Source organism: Sturnus vulgaris, chromosome 14 (genome assembly GCF_052056855.1).
Source record: "Sturnus vulgaris isolate bStuVul1 chromosome 14, bStuVul1.hap1, whole genome shotgun sequence".
Lineage (NCBI taxonomy): Eukaryota > Metazoa > Chordata > Aves > Passeriformes > Sturnidae > Sturnus > Sturnus vulgaris.
The window spans coordinates 2,225,617-2,242,269 of NC_142256.1; the positions used below are offsets into that span (position 1 = coordinate 2,225,617).

Consider the following 16,653-nt stretch of genomic DNA (forward strand, 5'->3'; position numbering starts at 1 on the left):
TCTTCCTAATATCTAACCTAAATTTCTCCTCTTTTCATTTTTACCCATCCCTCCTTATCCTGTCACTACAGGACCATGGGGCCCAAGAGGCTGCATGGACAAAAGACGAGCTGGTGATGTGGGCACAGCCTGTGGCACCCACAGGGATGTTCTGTGCCTGTTCCCAAGCCATGGGCAGCTGCCAAATTTTGACTTCTCTGCCCATGAATGGGTGTGGGCTCTGTTTCATGAGATGGTGAAGTTCAAAGATACTCCAGAAAGGATTAGCTCACAAAGATGCTGTCCCCAGACCCACATCATTTCAGTATTGCATTGCTGGTAAAGGATTTTTTTTGTGGCACGGTGGCAAAACTCATCTGTCCTCTCTGTGGCTGTGCAGCCTCCATTCTCCGGTTTTGATGTGCTCAGCAAAAGACAGGTGTGGAGTGGTTTTGATTTGATTTTTTCCTTTTTAAGTTAATTACATTTGAGGCTTCCCTGCTCCTTGATGTCCTCACAGAGCCCCTGAACGCTCTCCCGGGGCAGCGCTGCCTTTCCTGCCTCCTTCAGACCAGCATTTTGCAGCTGGGTTTAACCACCAAAGCACCGGTGACTTTCAGAAGCACGGAAGAATTTAATAAAGGTCTGGGCGAGTAAAGCGCGGCCGCCTTGTGGCACCTCCAGCCCCGGGGCTGCGTTTCCTTCTCGATGTGAGAGCACTGTCCCTCCCCGGCGCCAGGACACTGACGGTGCTATTTAGGTGAAGAATGGGACATGCCTCCCATTCTACTGCTCTGCCAAGCATGAAATGCTCATTTTTGAAAAGCACGGAGGTCTGGGAAAGTCAGCAGTCAGTTCCTTTATGTCCCATGCTGTGCTGAGCTGCAAGTGGAAGTGCCCCCAAAAGCCCAATTCTGTATTTTGTTTGAACCTCTCGAGGAGAAATGCTGCTTTCCAAAATCCCATTCTTCCTTCACGTTGAAAAAAGGAAATAAGAAAGGTGCATTTGGCACGGGCTCCAGCCTTGCCTCTGGCACAGCTGCCACTGCTGGGGGCTCTCAGAGTGACCTGTCCTGGCCCAGCCAGGTCTCCCTGAAGGGCTGGACACTGAAAAATGCGATTTTCAGTGCCTGAAGGCTGGGTGGTGCCCATTGACACACCTGCCCTGCCGAGGAGGGCCATGAGCAGCATTTTGTGTGGTTGCAGTGAGGGGTACAGGGAGCATCTCTGTGTTGGTGATGCCTCCTGGCCCCAGCAGCCCAAGCCCCTGGTTCATAATTAAAACAAATAAATTCATGTGTTAGCATTGAAACTTTTTCCCACACATGTGGTTCATGGTTGATTCAAGCCTGGTTTGCTCAGCCACTCCATAAAGTGCTTTATTTTCCCATCTAGCCATGGGGTATCTTTTTTTTTTTTGAAACCTCAGCAGCAGCATTTGAGGGTTAAACCACCAAATCACCACCCATGAGTGGAGCTGGCATGGCTGCTTCTCCTCACTCCTCCTAGTGCTTGAAATGAAACAGAAATCTAGCTTTCATTATCACAACAAGCTGTGGGAAAGGTTAAATTTGGATTTTTGTGATGTGGGGTGTCACTCAGCAGCCTTGGTTTGGGCTGTGAGAGGGGGAGAGCAGACCCTGCTCCCTGTGTCCGTACAGGCAAAACTTTCACTCTGCAGGCCAAACCCGGTTTGATTTGCAGCACACGGCTGTGCCAGCTGGGCATCTCCAACTCCTGGTGTTTATTTACTCAGCTTTAACCTCCATTTTCTCCTCACCAGTTGTTTGCAGTTGCCACTAATGCAATTACTTTAATTTTAATTGATATTAGGAAGGAACCCTTCCCTGTGAGGGTGGAGAAGCCCTGGCACAGGCTGCTCAGAGAAGCTGTGGCTGCCCCTGGATCCCTGGAAGTGCCCAAGGCCAGGCTGGATGGGGCTTGGAGCAGCCTGGGATAGGGGAAGGTGTCCCTGCCCATGGCAGGGGAATTTGGAACAAGATTCCTTCTAACCCAAACCATTCTGTGATTTTATGATTTGGGAACCAGTGGAAGTTTCTGGTTCTCCTTCCAAGGGCTTAATCTGGCAGTGAGAGGAGATTTCTGATCAGAATTTGTTCAGAGAGTTCAGGATTAGGTTTTGCCCAGACTTTGGGGTTTTAAGTGCTGAAGAGTCCCAGGAATGTCACTTCTTAGCAGCAGGGACAGCAATTCCTGCCCCACTACACATCCCATCTGTGAACCAGGCAATCCCCACATGGGATGGCTGAGAGGGCACCAGAGGCTTAAAAAAAGGGGAAAAGAGAAGGATTGGGAATTGCTTAATTAGAAACACTTTTCTCCTTTAATGTTCTGCAATTGCTTTGAGGTCAGGAGAATTATTAGTAATATTAATCGCTGTATTTCCAGAGAACTAAAGTTAATGGGACCCTAATTGGGCCGTACTGTCCAGCACTAATTGCTGAGCTCCAGCAGGCAGCTCATTAAATCTTCCAGCCCTTCTCCCTTGGCAAATCTTATTTCTTCTGAGTCCACACCCCGGATAATGTGGCTGCAGAGGGTTAAAGTGTTGGGGTAAGAACACCAGACCAACGAGGCTCTCAAAGACTCTGCCCCTGTTTTCAACCTTCCAGCCATGCCAGTGACACCTCAGGCCTCTTGTCTTTGTGTCCCCAGGTGAGCAAGGGAAGGTGTTTGCTGCTGGAGGTGGGCCCAAGTGCAGATGTTTTGGCTCTGAACAGGCTGGGATCTCCTTCCACCATCCCAGGTGGCTCCAAACCCCAATGTCCAACCTGGTCTTGGGCACTGCCAGGGATCCAGGGGCAGCCACAGCTTCTCTGTGCCAGTCCTCACCACTCACAGGGTGTCATTCCTTCCCAATATCCCATCTAAACCTACCCTCTGTCACTCTGAAGCCATTTCCCCTTGTTCTATCACCACATACCCTTGCCCAAAGTCCTTCTCCAGCTCTTTTGGTCTCTTTTAGGTACTGGAGAGCAGGGAAATGCTGGTGGTTCCCACAGCACAGGACAGGGATTCTCCTCCTGCCAGAAGGGATGGATGTGCAGACAGGCTGTGAATGAACATGACCCAGGCATCATCCAGCAAGGTGACCAGCAAAGGAAAAGCAACCAAAATACACTCAAAATACCAAAATGAACTGAAAAGCTGCAGACAGGAGGGTTTTTTCTTATTTTTTCATTCTGACATGCAGCAACAGGAAACAGAAGGGTAGAGACACAATGAAGTTCCAAATCTGCCCATTTATGTTTGAAAAAAATGACTAGAGAGGAAAAGAAAATTTCATCAGGTACAATTAGGTTCTCAAAATTACCAGTTTTTTATAAATTGCATGTATTTATGTGTGTATATATATATATATACATACTCACCTCCACAATACAAAGTGGAGATTATCTCATTCTGATGTCACTATATATAAATAGCACTGTAAAAGCACCTTTACAGGGTCAGTCAATTTTGCTGCCATTTTATATTATTCTTCCTTACAGAATTCAGAGAAATGCTCCAAAACATATAAAATACTCCAATTTTGCCTTGGGGAGCAGGAAGGGGAGGCACAGAGCTGTCACTGAGAAAGGTCCTGTGGCATTATGGAATTTTGCTTTTCTCTGGAGGTGTTTAACAGCAATAACAGGCAAGACTTTACAATAAATAGAATAATGCAGCCCTTGGGACTGTGCTGTACTCACTGTGCTCTGTTTTAGCTCCTAACTCCTCCTCCCACCCATGGGGCTGGCGTGGAATCAACCACTGCCTCTGTTTCACTTAGGGAGGATTTGGAGCAAAGGAGATTTTTCACCTAAAGGCTGGAGCCAAATGAGAGGGGGGAAAAAAACCCCAACCAGCCAAACTTAAACCACCAACCTTTTCATTTTTATTCCCTTTTAAGCCTCAGCTCTTGGCAGGCTGAGTAGCAGATAATGGGATTGAAGGAGCCTTTTCCATGCAGGTATTCAGCAGATGCAGCAGCAGAACAGGGGTGGCCTCTGGGCCACGTTTATGTCCAAGAGGGGTGGACAGCAGGAAAGGTGAGGGCACGTGGAATCCCAATGAAATCCCAACCCCCCCCTGGCTGCTCCCCACAGAGCAGGGGTTGGGTCTTTGCTGCCCACACAGGTTTGTGGAATGCCCAACTACTCCTCTCACACCCCCGTGCAGATGGGCCACACTTGTGTCATTAAATAAAGCAGCTATTAGCCAGCTTCTGGAGCTGGGGGGTTTTGTCTGGCCAGGTTTTTTGGTTTGTTTTTGTTTTTGTCTTATTGTCTCTGCTCTGGCACGCCAGAGAGATTTATAGAAACAACATCAAAAGGCCTGAGAGTGGAGGGGATGGATGTGCTGAGCTGACCACTGGCCCCTGGATTTGTCAGGCTGGTATTTATTACAGCAGGGGAGGCGACAGCTATGTTAAGATCAAACTCAAAAGTCAACAGTGAAATTGCATCAAGGCTGACCACTTTCAAGCAGCTTCCCAGTAATCCCTGCTCCTTCCCTCCAACAGCACCATGAGAGGGGAGAGATAAATTAGGAGGCAGCAAAATGCACCAAGAATACAGGAACAGAAAGCACACGGGTCTAGTGATGGCTGTGATGTAGAAAATACTCACAGGGCTGCAGGCTGCTCATGTGCTGATGCCCTCAGATGTCTGGAAAAGGGTCCAGGCATCAAAGCAGAGGTGGCTGTCACTGCAGCTCAAAGTGCTGCTAATCTGGCTGTTCAAAGGTGGGAGCTGTGGGCAGCTGCAGGGCTGGCCAGAGGGGAAAATAAACCCTTAAGGGTGCTTAAGGGAAGAGACTGGAATGACAATTACTTTATCCTGTAAAATCTCCGATTAGGAGTTGAAAACTTAAAGACAGAGGCCAAGCAGTAATGAGGACTAGGGAAGGTGAAGATTGGTTTTGGTTTGTATTCCAGAAGCTTTTCATACTAAACAAATTTACTGCAAAACAAGCAAATCAGTGGAAAAAAGCTGAAAACACAGGATCCATTCTTTAAAAATATATGGATACACATTTACAAGACTTCTTAGTGCATATTTACACTGACTATTTTGTTTTCTTTCTAGACTTAAAGATGCCATAAACCTTCAAAGACTTAAGGGCTGTTTCAACAGCTGAATTACAAAATAGCCCAGTCACAAATTACAAAATAAATTTAGATGGTTTAAATAAAGGGGGAAAAAATAAACCACGTAATTCACTTCAGTATAGATTTATACAGGAAAGATCATTCTCTTGACACAGTCTGTGGCTGTGAAATGGTAAACTTTAGTATTTTAATTCGTTCTTTGATATTTTGGGTCCTAAAGAGAAGCAGCTGACTGGGCCCCTGTTAGACCACAACTCTGCTGGGAGGGAAACTGCTCGAAGCCATTTGCCCCCCAAAAACTCTATGAGATGGTGGTGGTGGAAACCAGAATCTAAAACCAACTTAGAAGAAGATCTTTTTGAAAAGAAATGTATTTTCTTCATAAATACAGTACAATTACATTTTACAATGTCTTTTTACTTCCTAGACATAAAAACACTAACTTTTACAAAAGAGTTCCTATACAAATACATGAAAAGAGACCCCTCCCCTCTCTCCACAGCCCCTGGCATGGAGCAAACCCACAGGCAGCATGGTGAACCCTGGGATAACCTGTGCCAGCCCCAAGGAGAGGGGTTTAACCCCATTAGGCCGGGGTTTTCCTGCCCTGAGCACTCCGAGTTTGTCTGGGTGTGAAGAGCCTTGGTCCAGCTGGAGCCACCACGGGTGTCACAAGTCCCCTGGAGCAGGAGGTGTCCTTGGAAATGGGTCTGGCCTAAAACTCTGTGAGTCCCCCCCAGCTCAGGCAGCCCCCAAAAACCAAAGCAAGGTGATGCTCAGCTTTCAGCACAGACCACACGGGCAGAACTTCAGCCCCACCACACATGGTGACCTCAGTGTCCCCTCCTGAGGAGCAACTCATACATGGCCTGGAGTCCTCAGACTGCTCTAAACTCCCCAGGAGCTGCCAGGTAGGAGCTGTTTAATTTAATAACAACATTGGGCCAGGGGGAACAGAAGTCTCTGGGTCTCAGGCAGTTCCCAGAGCAGTCAAACCACAAAGGAACTGCCCAAGGGAAGGACTTGGGAGTTTGGCCTTTCTGTAAGCAGTGAAAGGAAAGAGGAAAAATAAACTACACTTCATTTTCTTGTTTTGCTCTACAAAGAAGAATATGTGGCTTTCTTTATAAAAGCTACAATTCTGCTTCTAATACCCGAGTTTAAGAAAAACTCTTAGTCTAAAATTTTGGTTTGCAAAGGCCATTGCAATCATTGTTAAAAACCACTTTCTACTAGAAATAAGCTCTACAGAAGGCAAAGGGACTAGGTGTGCAGTTTGTCTCCTTAAAGCAGTTTCTGTTTAAAAACAAAATAAAAACCTGTACAGAGACTGAAGACTATAGTACACATGTTCCTCAAAGCAAGCAGCTCGTTTACATTCACATCAGGATGGCTCTGAGGAAGCTCCAGGGGAAGAATGCATTCCTGATGGCTCCCAGTTTGTCAGCACAGGAAAATGACCTCCAACTTCCACAGCAAAGTTTTGGGGTTTTTGCTTTTTTGGAAGGAATTGAAATTACAAAACAGGGCAAAGAGCCTGACCTAAGCAGTGCAAAACTGCACCATCTTCCAAAATTACTTCAATGGGCAGGGAACTGCCAAGGCTCCTGCAATCCTGATGGCTCAGGCTGTCAGAGACAGCCTGGATTCCATTTCTGGAGGAGATAGTTGCTGTATTTTATTCACAGAAGGCTTTTATGTCCTTTTTGATTTGTAAAGATAAAATGTAGTGGTACTCCACTCGAAAACAGTGAGCTGCAGGGAGGATAAACCAATTATTTTCACCTGAACAGCCAATACTGATTGGAGAAAATCAGTTTTCTGAAAGAGGTTTTATCTGTAAAAGATCCAAATTTTCCCAGACATTTTAGAATTAATAGGAATCAAGTGAGTTGCAATTGTTTATTTAGAGCCCTACAGTCGTAAAACTTCTTTCCAGATGCTGAGAAGTATTTGTAAAGATGGAATATAACTATTCCTGACTCTAAAGGAAGAGAAAAGCATTCAAGCATTTCTCCTCCCCTCTCACACAGACACTCAATAGCACTTGATTTCCCTTGTTGTTCATTTTAAGCCAAACTCACAAAATATAACATAGATATTTATGCTGAAATGGCAAAAAGATGGACACCTTGAGCTAATGAGAAAAGCTGCATTTTCAACAGCTGTCGAGGAGGAAGAGAAATGAAATCATCCAGGGTGGGCATTACTTCATAGAGTAGGATGGAATTAAGCCAAGAGAAATAAAAGCAAGATATTCTCAGGGATGAGAATGAAGTGGCAGTGGACAGTGTGCCTAGAAAAGGGTGGGGAATGGTTTAGAGGGAAGGGAGGCCTGGAACTGTCTGGAAAGACATTATCCCACTGTCCCACTGTCCCCAAAGCACAGCCCTGCAGTGCAGCTCTGCAGTGCCTGGAGCTGGCTTTGGAAGGGCTTTGTGCCTGGCCACTGCATCTCCCACCCCACCCTTGGCCACCTCTGCAGCACTGGGAACACGGCCTGAAGATCCCTAACCAGCAGCAAATCTGCCAGAAATGATGGGAAGTGTTTTCCTTGGAATGGAAGTGATTATTACCAGAAGGAAAGCTCAGGGATGACCTTTAGGCACCTCCTCTCCCCTCCCACTGTGGAGCTCCTGTGATCCCTGTTGGTCTGGTAAGGCCATTTCATTTGAACACAACAGCAGTAGTGTCAAACAGGAATTAAAGATATTCATTAACTCTGTGATAATTAATTGCTGCATTTCCTTATTTCTGGGGTGAAACGATCTGAAATGAAAATTTTGCTATTCTAATGCTGCACAGAAAGCTGAAACTAGCCAGGTTCCCAGTGTGTGACCACTGGCTAATGAAATATTTTAATATTCAAGTACAAAAAAAATTTTTAACAGAAATTAATATTGAAGTGTTTTAATAAAATGCAAAGACAGTAACAAAAAATACTCCTGTACTTCTATTGGTCTTAATATCTCCTTATAGTTTCTGTAACCAAAGCACTGCTGCATCTGTGCCAGTTCTCAAAAACCTGGAAGTGAACCTCATGACTTAAATACCTAACTTTCTTCTGTAATGCCTCTGGGACTTTCTTTAAGCTGCTCTCTCCACTCAGATGAATTAAAGAAGTATTTTGAAAGGAGAGAATCTGCCATCTGAACCTCTGCATGGAGCTTCTCTTTAAAGCTCTACCTCTGAGGCTTTGCTATGTGAAAAAGAATCCAGTCTCTCCAGAAAGGAGGGACAGACAAAGTTGAAGGGCATTTGAAATATAGAAAAGTCTGCTACAGAGAAAGATCTCCACAGATGCAGCAGAGTAAGTTGTTAAATCTGAAAAACAACAGAGCTTCCCACTTGAGCTATGGTAAATTTGAAGTAGTTTCACTAAAGCCAATGGAATTACCATGTCAGAAATCTGATCTAACAGAGCAGGGCTGGGCCTGTAAATTCTCCTTATTAATTTATGTAAAACATGAATGCAATATATTATTTACTATCCACTGTACAAATTATTGAAAAAGTACTTCAGTATAAAAGTGTGGCAAGTCTTGCAAAAGGAACTACAAATATGAAATGCGACATTAATCACCGGAGTCGTTTGTTTTAATCACGAAATAATTAAAAAAGAAATTTGGGAAGTAAAAAAAAAAAAGTTACCACACTGAAAATGGAAATCTTTTCAGCCTATGAACATGAAATACCTATTCTGAGTTCTTACACTGAGAGGAAAGAGGAAGTGAAAGGGAAAGCTCCCTTGATCACAGCTCAGGTTTATAAAAGCTTCCCAGAACATCTGTATTCTAAAACCATTAAGTGATGCTCACAACGATGTCCCTGGCTCTGATCATATTAAGGCCATTAAGCTCACCTTACTACATTCAAGCTAGACATGTAACCAGCACCTGTGAGAGCAGGTGCTTCTGCTTAAGAGACTTTAAAAACACTGAAATGAAACACCAGATGTAGTGCACCTAAGATCTAGTTTTTTTCTCCAGATGTTACCAGATCCAGTACTTAAAAAACAAAGGGGGAAACTTCCAAAGAACAAGTGTTACGGGTTTTTTATAATTTAGAACAAATTATAAATTAACCTGTCCAAACTTCTGAGACATAATATACAAGAGCAAACAGCTGAGTGTTCTTTTATTACTCAGGTACTACATTTTTTTTTTCCCAATAAAAATGTCTTTTAAAAATTTCTTGCTACTGTTATCCCAGCTCAGATCCTGGCACAGCCTTTCAGATGAGGTATTCTACCATTTCTCCATCTGGGAGGTCCTGCCCCACAGTCTGAACAGGGGCTTTTCTTTCAAGAGTGCTGGAGTGGAAGAGTGGCCCATCTATGTGATGAGGAAAAACAAGAGACAGACAATTAAAGGTGTAACTTCAATGAGGTTAGAAATATGACATTAACATTTTAAGTCATCTTGCAGCATTGGCCAAAGACAGCTAATAGCTTATTTAGTTTTAAAAAATTCAATTCCCACGTATGTAGTTAGACAAATAAAGCTATTTTATCAAATTCCCTTTGGGTATCTCCCACTGATACACAAATCCACATAAAACTGGAGTAACTGCATTTAAACCAATGCAGTCAGGGTAGATTTTCACCACCAGACCTGTTCTCCCTCGATACCCATTAAACAGCAGAGCATGGGCAGGAGGCAGAGCCCAGCCAAACACTCTCTGCCATAAAGAACAGCAGCATTGTAATGTGTCTGTAAGGAGAAGAGGCAAGGTTGTGTAATCTGCATTGATTTGGCAGAGTGGGCTGGAAAATGAGCAGCTCTTGCCAGCTGGGAGCTCTGTGGGAAGCAAATTCAGCTCCTGGGACAGTCACTGTCAACTGGATCTCCAAGGCTGAAGCTGGTCCTGTGACTGGGATGGTACCAAGACAGCTTTATTGTGATAATTCCCTCTCCTTCTTCTCCCTCCCCCTCTCTGAGTCCACCTGCCTTTAGATGCCCACACAATGCAATGGCCAGTTTGAGCAGCCCATTTTCATGTGTTTAAACCCCTCATCCTACTCACAACTTACTTCACAGTAGACACTGACTCAGAGACTGCCCAGGGATTTGCATCTCCCTGCTCTCAGTTCTCAAATCTTGCTGCACCTCCTGCCCAGTGTGCCCACGCTTATGCTGCCACTCTTCAGGCTTTTTATTAATTCCTTCAGAGCTTTTGAGACCACTCAAACACCCTCACACTTGTCCCTGAAATCATCTTGTCCTCACAAAAACTAACCCCAGTTTGCCGGAGGGAGAAAGGGACATCAGAGCTGCCCCACAGATGGTGAGAGGGTGGCAGGGTCCCCCCAGGACTGGGGCTGAGCTCTGTTACCTGTTTTCTCTGCACTGTAGGTCAGGTTGGTGCTGGGGAGTCGTGCTGGGGTGGGAGCTGCAGGGGAAGGAGCAGCTTTGCCCTGCTCACTGCCCCGGTCTGTCTGGGTGCTGCAGTCTCTGCTGCCTGTCTTGGAGTGGGCAGACAGCAACGGCGTGGAGGGGAGGACAGGGGAGGGGGTGGAGGGGATGGATTCCGAGCGATATTCTGTTCCCAGCAGAACACCTGCGTGGGGAAAGGGAGGGAAATGTCACAGTCACAGAAAACCAACTGGTATCTGCTCTGCACCACTCTGCACTGACTGCTCCAGGACCTGGAAAGTGTTCCCTCCCTCAAGAGGCAGCACAGGTTTGCCTTTCCACAGCACCTTCCACTCCTGGGTGCAGAAGTAGCTGAGGAATAGCAGTGTCCTCATGTTGCTGCTTGCAGGTGGGCACTAATCTGCACACTCTGAAATCACCTGCAACAGGTCCTCATTTATATTTCAGGAGTTTTTACTCTCAGTTTTGGGCCTGACTTCTCCCAGGAAAAAAAAAATCATCTGGGATTTGCTTTCTTACAGTTCCATTTCTCAGAACAATGCTGTTGAGCCATTCCAGACAGGAGTCATGTTGGTGCAGGCCCAACACTACAGGATAGAAATCCTGATTAAAATCTCTGCTCCAATTCAAGAAGACTTTACACCTTCAGCCAGCTGTAACACCCAGCTGAAAGCAACTGCTTGGGAAGCCTTAAAACTGTATCCCAGACATCCCTAAAGTCAGGTGGCACATTGGGAATAAAGGCTTACATATTTAATGGCAGAGCCTGAGTATAAGAAGTCACTATTTCCCAGAAGTGATTAAAATAAGCAGCTATTTCAAATGGGTCCCAGCTTTACTGCAGGCCAGGCCAGCTGCTCTATCTGTCCAACACATCCTCTGCTGCTCCTGCCTCCCCTCCAAGCAGTGGGCTCGTGTATCAGAATTGCCACTGGCATTTGGAAATTACCCAGGCTGCCCTTCCAGCTCTTGTCCTCCCTCTTCTCCTCCAGGATGGGGGTGCTGCTCAGTGTTGAGGAGTGGGACAGCAAGCCAGAGCCAGCGTTGGAGATGGACATGAGGGACTTGGCAGGTCTCATGGAGGAGAGCTGCTCCGTCTTGCCAGGCTCCTTGCGGGAGCGCTGCTGCAGCACTTTGATCATGGCATCCTTCTCGATGATCTGAGCATGCAGGGTCTTAATCCTTTGGGGGAAAGAAAAAGGACAGTGTATGTGTCTCCCATCTCACTGCACTGAGGCCTCAGTGTCCCCATGGCTGTGACTAGAGCTCACTTAGGCACTTGGAGAGGTGGAGGGAGGATGCCAGGACATTGTCCTGGGCACTGGCTGATCTCTGGCCCACAGAGCAGATCATGTGTGATACACCCACCCACCTCTGGCTACTGGAAACTGCTCTAAACAGCCATGGAAGGAGCTCTGAGACAAACCTGAGAGTTATGGGCAGGACATGAGATCAAGAGAAAGAATTAACACACTTTGGGGAGTCTGCATTGGGCCCCAGGGAAAACAGCTCTATGAGCCTGTTAAGGGGTGGCTGGAGCCTGGGGTCTAATCAAGATGCCCTGAAGACAGAAGAGGAACAAGCTAGATGCAAAAAATCTAAGACAAGGCTTTTTTGCATTAGCCCTCAGTATCAAGACAGGTTTTGGATTGCTGTTTATACTTCCTTGGCCAAACGAGTGTCTGGCATTTGACATCACTGCTGCTGGTGAAGACACAAGAATTTCTGGTTCTGAGGTGTCTACCCAGGCAGTTAATTTCAAATCTCTGTCCCAAAGAAGCCAGATAGGACCAAAGTGCATTTTACCTTCCCTCCATGTCGAGACATCTCCTGTTGGCCAGCAGGATCTCCTCCTCCTCCTTCTGGATGCGAGCTTCCAGTGAGGTGTCATAGCTGGGGTTGGGCGAGTGGCTGATCACTGTGGTGTCCCTGGGAACAAGCAGGACAGCACATGAAGGACCTGCTAAGTTTGCTGCTTCCCTCCAGCAGCACAAAAGTAGTCTTCAAAAGGCACAAATGAGAACATCCACTTTTTTTTTTAGTTTAAGCTGGCTCAGTGTCTTCCAAAAAATCTAACTTCTAACTTCATTTGGTCCTAGTGAAGAAGGATTACAAAAACATGCAGATCATTACAACAACAACCTCCTGTCCATCTTGGGCCAGTGCTTCACCTAAACTGAGTCACTGTGCTATTCTAAACTGATCAAGGAGGCAAATCCAAGGACACAAGGAGGGGAAAGGAACATTAGGCAGTTTTCTTCAATTTCAGATAAAAAGCTTTTTCCCTTCCCCTTCCAACAGTATCATACAGGGGATGTGAATATCAAAGGGAATGAGGCATGGAAGTTTCTTGAGTGATCCTAAGCAGCTTGGTCCAAAAAATCTGGAATAAGGTGAGAAGAGTTTCAGACTGATTCCATATAATGCCTAATGTTAACACTGTGATAGCTGGTCAGTCCACAAACCAAATAATGAGTATTTCATTCTACTTGTGAATGTGGAAGGGTGTGAAAAGATCATTCACCAAAGAAACCCAACCTGACCCAATTTCTGCCTGGGCTCTAAAGTATCCTTCCTGCCACCTCAGCTTCCCATGGGATGCTGGCTTCCACTGTTAAAGAAAAGGGAAAGAAATCTGGACAGTGTAGATGAGGTTGCCACTGGAATTAGTGGAATCTGGATGGAAATGGAAAAGCAGAGGCTCTTTCCTGACTGGACAGCATTCTTGTTCATTTAATGAAACCTGAGCAGGCCTAACACGTCCCCTCCCACTCCACGATAAACAATAGACCAGACCCCAACTTATCAGCCCACACTGAAAATATAACATGGCCTCTAAGCACAAGCAGGAGCCTTTAAGGAATCTCTGGGGAGGTGGAAAACAGTGCACAAGAAGCATCAATACCCTAAAATAACAGCTTCCTTCTGGAGCAAGATAAGATAAGTCTTTAAACGCTAACACAGCAGATCTGCAGCTTCACCCCTGTAATTTCAGTGTGATCTTACAAGCTGGGAAGCCAGTTGTGATAACATCCCTATCTGGATTTGGCTCATGAAACAATCTACAATAAAATCTGCTGTCCAGAGCCATAAACTAGTGAGCAATGAAATTACATGCAAGCAAGGCCTAATGCTAAGGAGTTGCACTCCAGTAACAGCTCTTGTTTACCAACCAGCTGAGGCACTCGGGCCTATTTACAGCCATAAGAAATGTTTCTGTACAGTTGTCTTGGAATGGGAGCTGGTTACCAAATTTCAGACACCCTTCCCACCCCCACATGCAGTGCTTTCCATACACAGCAGAATGTTTTGAGCAGAATTTCCTAGTAGATACTTCTGGTTAGTAACCAGACAATACCACAAAGTAATATGCAAAAACATTCTGGAGAACAAGGAAGCCATTCAGGGTGAATGATGTGAATCACCAAGCTCACTCCATCTCACATGACTTCAGCAAGGACTGATTCCTCTTTTAAAAAAAAAACAAAAAAACCCCAAGCCTCTTCTCCTTTGAATCAACAGCTTCTAGGAATGGCTCAGAACAATCCTAGTCTGGAAAATGGATCCTGCATGTGGAGGAATCTTCCCCTGGAAAAACGTTTCTAATTGCTGGCAATTGCACAGCTCCCAGGAAGAGCAGCCAAGCTCCACTTGCTTGCAAAGCTCTGAGGAGCTGTTCAGACCACAGGGTGAGCAATCCCAGGAAGATGGCATGACAACATTCCTGGGTGGGAAAGATGACATTCAACTGGAAAAAGAAAATAATCCCAGTACTGTGAAAAGTCCCATTTACCTCTGAGCAGCCACAGTCGCAGCTGCATCCAAAGCAAACTGTCTCATCACACTTTCCTCCAGGTATTTCTGTTCCCACTTGGTCATGTCAGCTTCCAGAGCAAGGATCCTCTCTTCCTTCTCACGCAGGAGCTCCATGAGTGCTGTGGCGTTGTACTCAGAGACATTGGCAGCCTGAGATGTGCCCTGGCGCTGGTTCCCAGCAGGAAAAAAACCAAACCAAACCAAAATAGAAGTCTCAGGATGCAGCTCTAAGGCTCAGGGTTGGCTGCTTTGCTTTTTGTCACTGCTTTGACACAAGAACCCCCCAGAGGGAAATGCAATGGCTTTATGGTGTGTTGGGCAGGCTAACAAGAAAATACCTGAGATGGAAAATACTCCTCCCAAGGCCTTTTTTTCCATGTGCAAAGCCCCAGATATACATCCCAGAGCTGGGCTGTGCTACACAGGTGTGATGTGCACACCATAATCCCTTCCATAATGCCTGATGTAACACAGACTGACTCCCAAGTGTTCAGCAAGGCACTAACAGTATCATCCCTTCAAAAAAATGCATCCAAAATATTTTCAAAGCATTTGATTACTAAATTAATATGATCAGTGTATAGCTAGGGACTGAAATAATTCAGTTCTAAAGCAAGATTTGAAAGGCAGGCAGTGTTCCCTTTCAAAGTAAGGAAGTGTGGAGATTTGCTCAGATAATTGTTCAGTGACTAAAAATTGCAGTTTTATATGGAAGTTTCATGTGGGATTAGCAAGACATTTGACTTAAAAAATAAAATAAATGGTTTAAAGGAATAGAAATTGGGCAGACTATTTTATGCTGAGTTCAGAATTTTTAACCATGACAGGAAAACAATTTTTGTGTTGACTCAGGCTCAGTGTAAAAAGTTGTGGAGTTTAGAGTATCTGATCTTCCAAAAGTGTAATAGAAAAGTTTATCAAATTACTATAACTCCTACTAAAACCAATGCAAAACCTCAAGATTTAAATATCTATTCTTATGCAGAGATACAAGTTAGGGGATAAAAGTAACCTGAAACTAAACGTGATTTAGAACACAGGCCTGGATCCTATTTCCAGTAAAATTCAGACACCTGACAGTTCATCTGTATTTAACATAGGCTGAAGTAAATGCAATTCTTAACACACCTGCACAATCTCCTTCTCATTCATTCTTTTCACTGGAAAAGACTCACAATAATATTGCAATACAGTCTGTGTGAAACTTCCATCTATTTCCATCAACTGCATTTATAGAACTGGCTTTGCTGGTTTAGTCTTGTGTGCTTTTTTAAATTCAAAAGGTTTTTGAAGGCCAGTTTTTAATGAATTTTATATAAAATCCCAAACTGTGAAAAAAATAATTTCAAATAATATAACCATGGTGTTTAAAGGTAAAGCAGTATGTAGCTATGAGGTTAATAGTGCATCTTGTCACAGGATGGATCCCCCTATTGCTCCTTATCTAAATTCTCTGGTTGAAACAGAATTAAATCAGGCAGAAGCAATACAATGGCCAGGAAATCCACGAATCTAACTGGTGAAAAAGAAGTTTTTTACCAAAACAAGATGAAAAATGCACTGCCTTTCTGCTGTGTGTGGGGCAGAGGTACCTGCTGCATGCGCAGGGATTCCAGCTCCCTCTCCAGCCGGGTGCGCAGCCGGTGCTCCAGCTGCTCCCTCTTCTCACACGCTGCCTGCAGCTGAACCAAGGCCTGCTGCATCTTCTCCACCTTCTCAACATACACCTGCTTCTTCTTCAGCTGCAACAAAGTGAGAAAAGGCAGCACAAACGATGAGAACGAGCCAGTGAACTTGGGGCTTTGCCACCAGCCAGGGTGAAGATGTCCAGGTGACTTCCAGCACCTGAAGGGAACCCACAGGAAAGATGGAGAGAGATTATTTACAAGGGCCTGGAGACACAGGACAAGGGGGAATGGCTTCCCACTGCCAGAGGGCAGGGATGGATGGGATATTGGGAAAGAATTCCTCCCTGTGACGGTCGGGAGGCCCTGGCACAGGCTGCACAGAGAAGCTCTGGCTGCCCCTGGATCCCTGGAAGTGTCCAAGGCCAGGTTGGACTTGGAACACCCCGGGATAGTGGAAGGTGTCCCTGTGGCAGGGGGTTGGAATTGGGTGATCTTTAAGGTCCCTTCCAGCCCAAACCATTCCATGATTCATGACTGCTGTCAGTGGGACCCAGCCTCCTGCTCTGGACTGGACACTCAGGATGTTCCAGCTCTGTCCCAGCTCTGCTTTCCTGCTGGGTGTATTTGTTCTTTTTGTCCTCAGTGACCCCATGGTAATGATGGGGAAACAGAGGAAATTATCTGTGGCAAATGTCTGAGAGCAGCAATAGACTAGAAAAGGGCACCAGGGACTGAAACAGTG

At 45.4% G+C, this 16,653-nt stretch overlaps 1 protein-coding gene across 3 annotated transcripts in view; it reads right to left on the reverse strand.

Annotated features, from left to right (window-relative positions):
- Positions 1-5,445: 5,445 nt before the first annotated feature.
- AMOT (angiomotin) overlaps positions 5,446-16,653 on the reverse strand; it is a 59,843-nt gene continuing 48,635 nt past the window's right edge. For all 3 annotated transcript variants that reach the window (XM_088172956.1, XM_088172955.1, XM_014877141.2), the window contains exons 8-13: positions 15,876-16,025; positions 14,261-14,451; positions 12,274-12,396; positions 11,417-11,649; positions 10,427-10,651; positions 5,446-9,426 (exon numbers count right to left, since the gene is read on the reverse strand). In XM_088172956.1, coding sequence (XP_088029082.1) covers positions 9,326-9,426; positions 10,427-10,651; positions 11,417-11,649; positions 12,274-12,396; positions 14,261-14,451; positions 15,876-16,025 — 1,023 coding nt within the window. In that variant the 3' untranslated portion in view covers positions 5,446-9,325. The remainder of the gene's footprint in view (positions 9,427-10,426; positions 10,652-11,416; positions 11,650-12,273; positions 12,397-14,260; positions 14,452-15,875; positions 16,026-16,653) is intronic.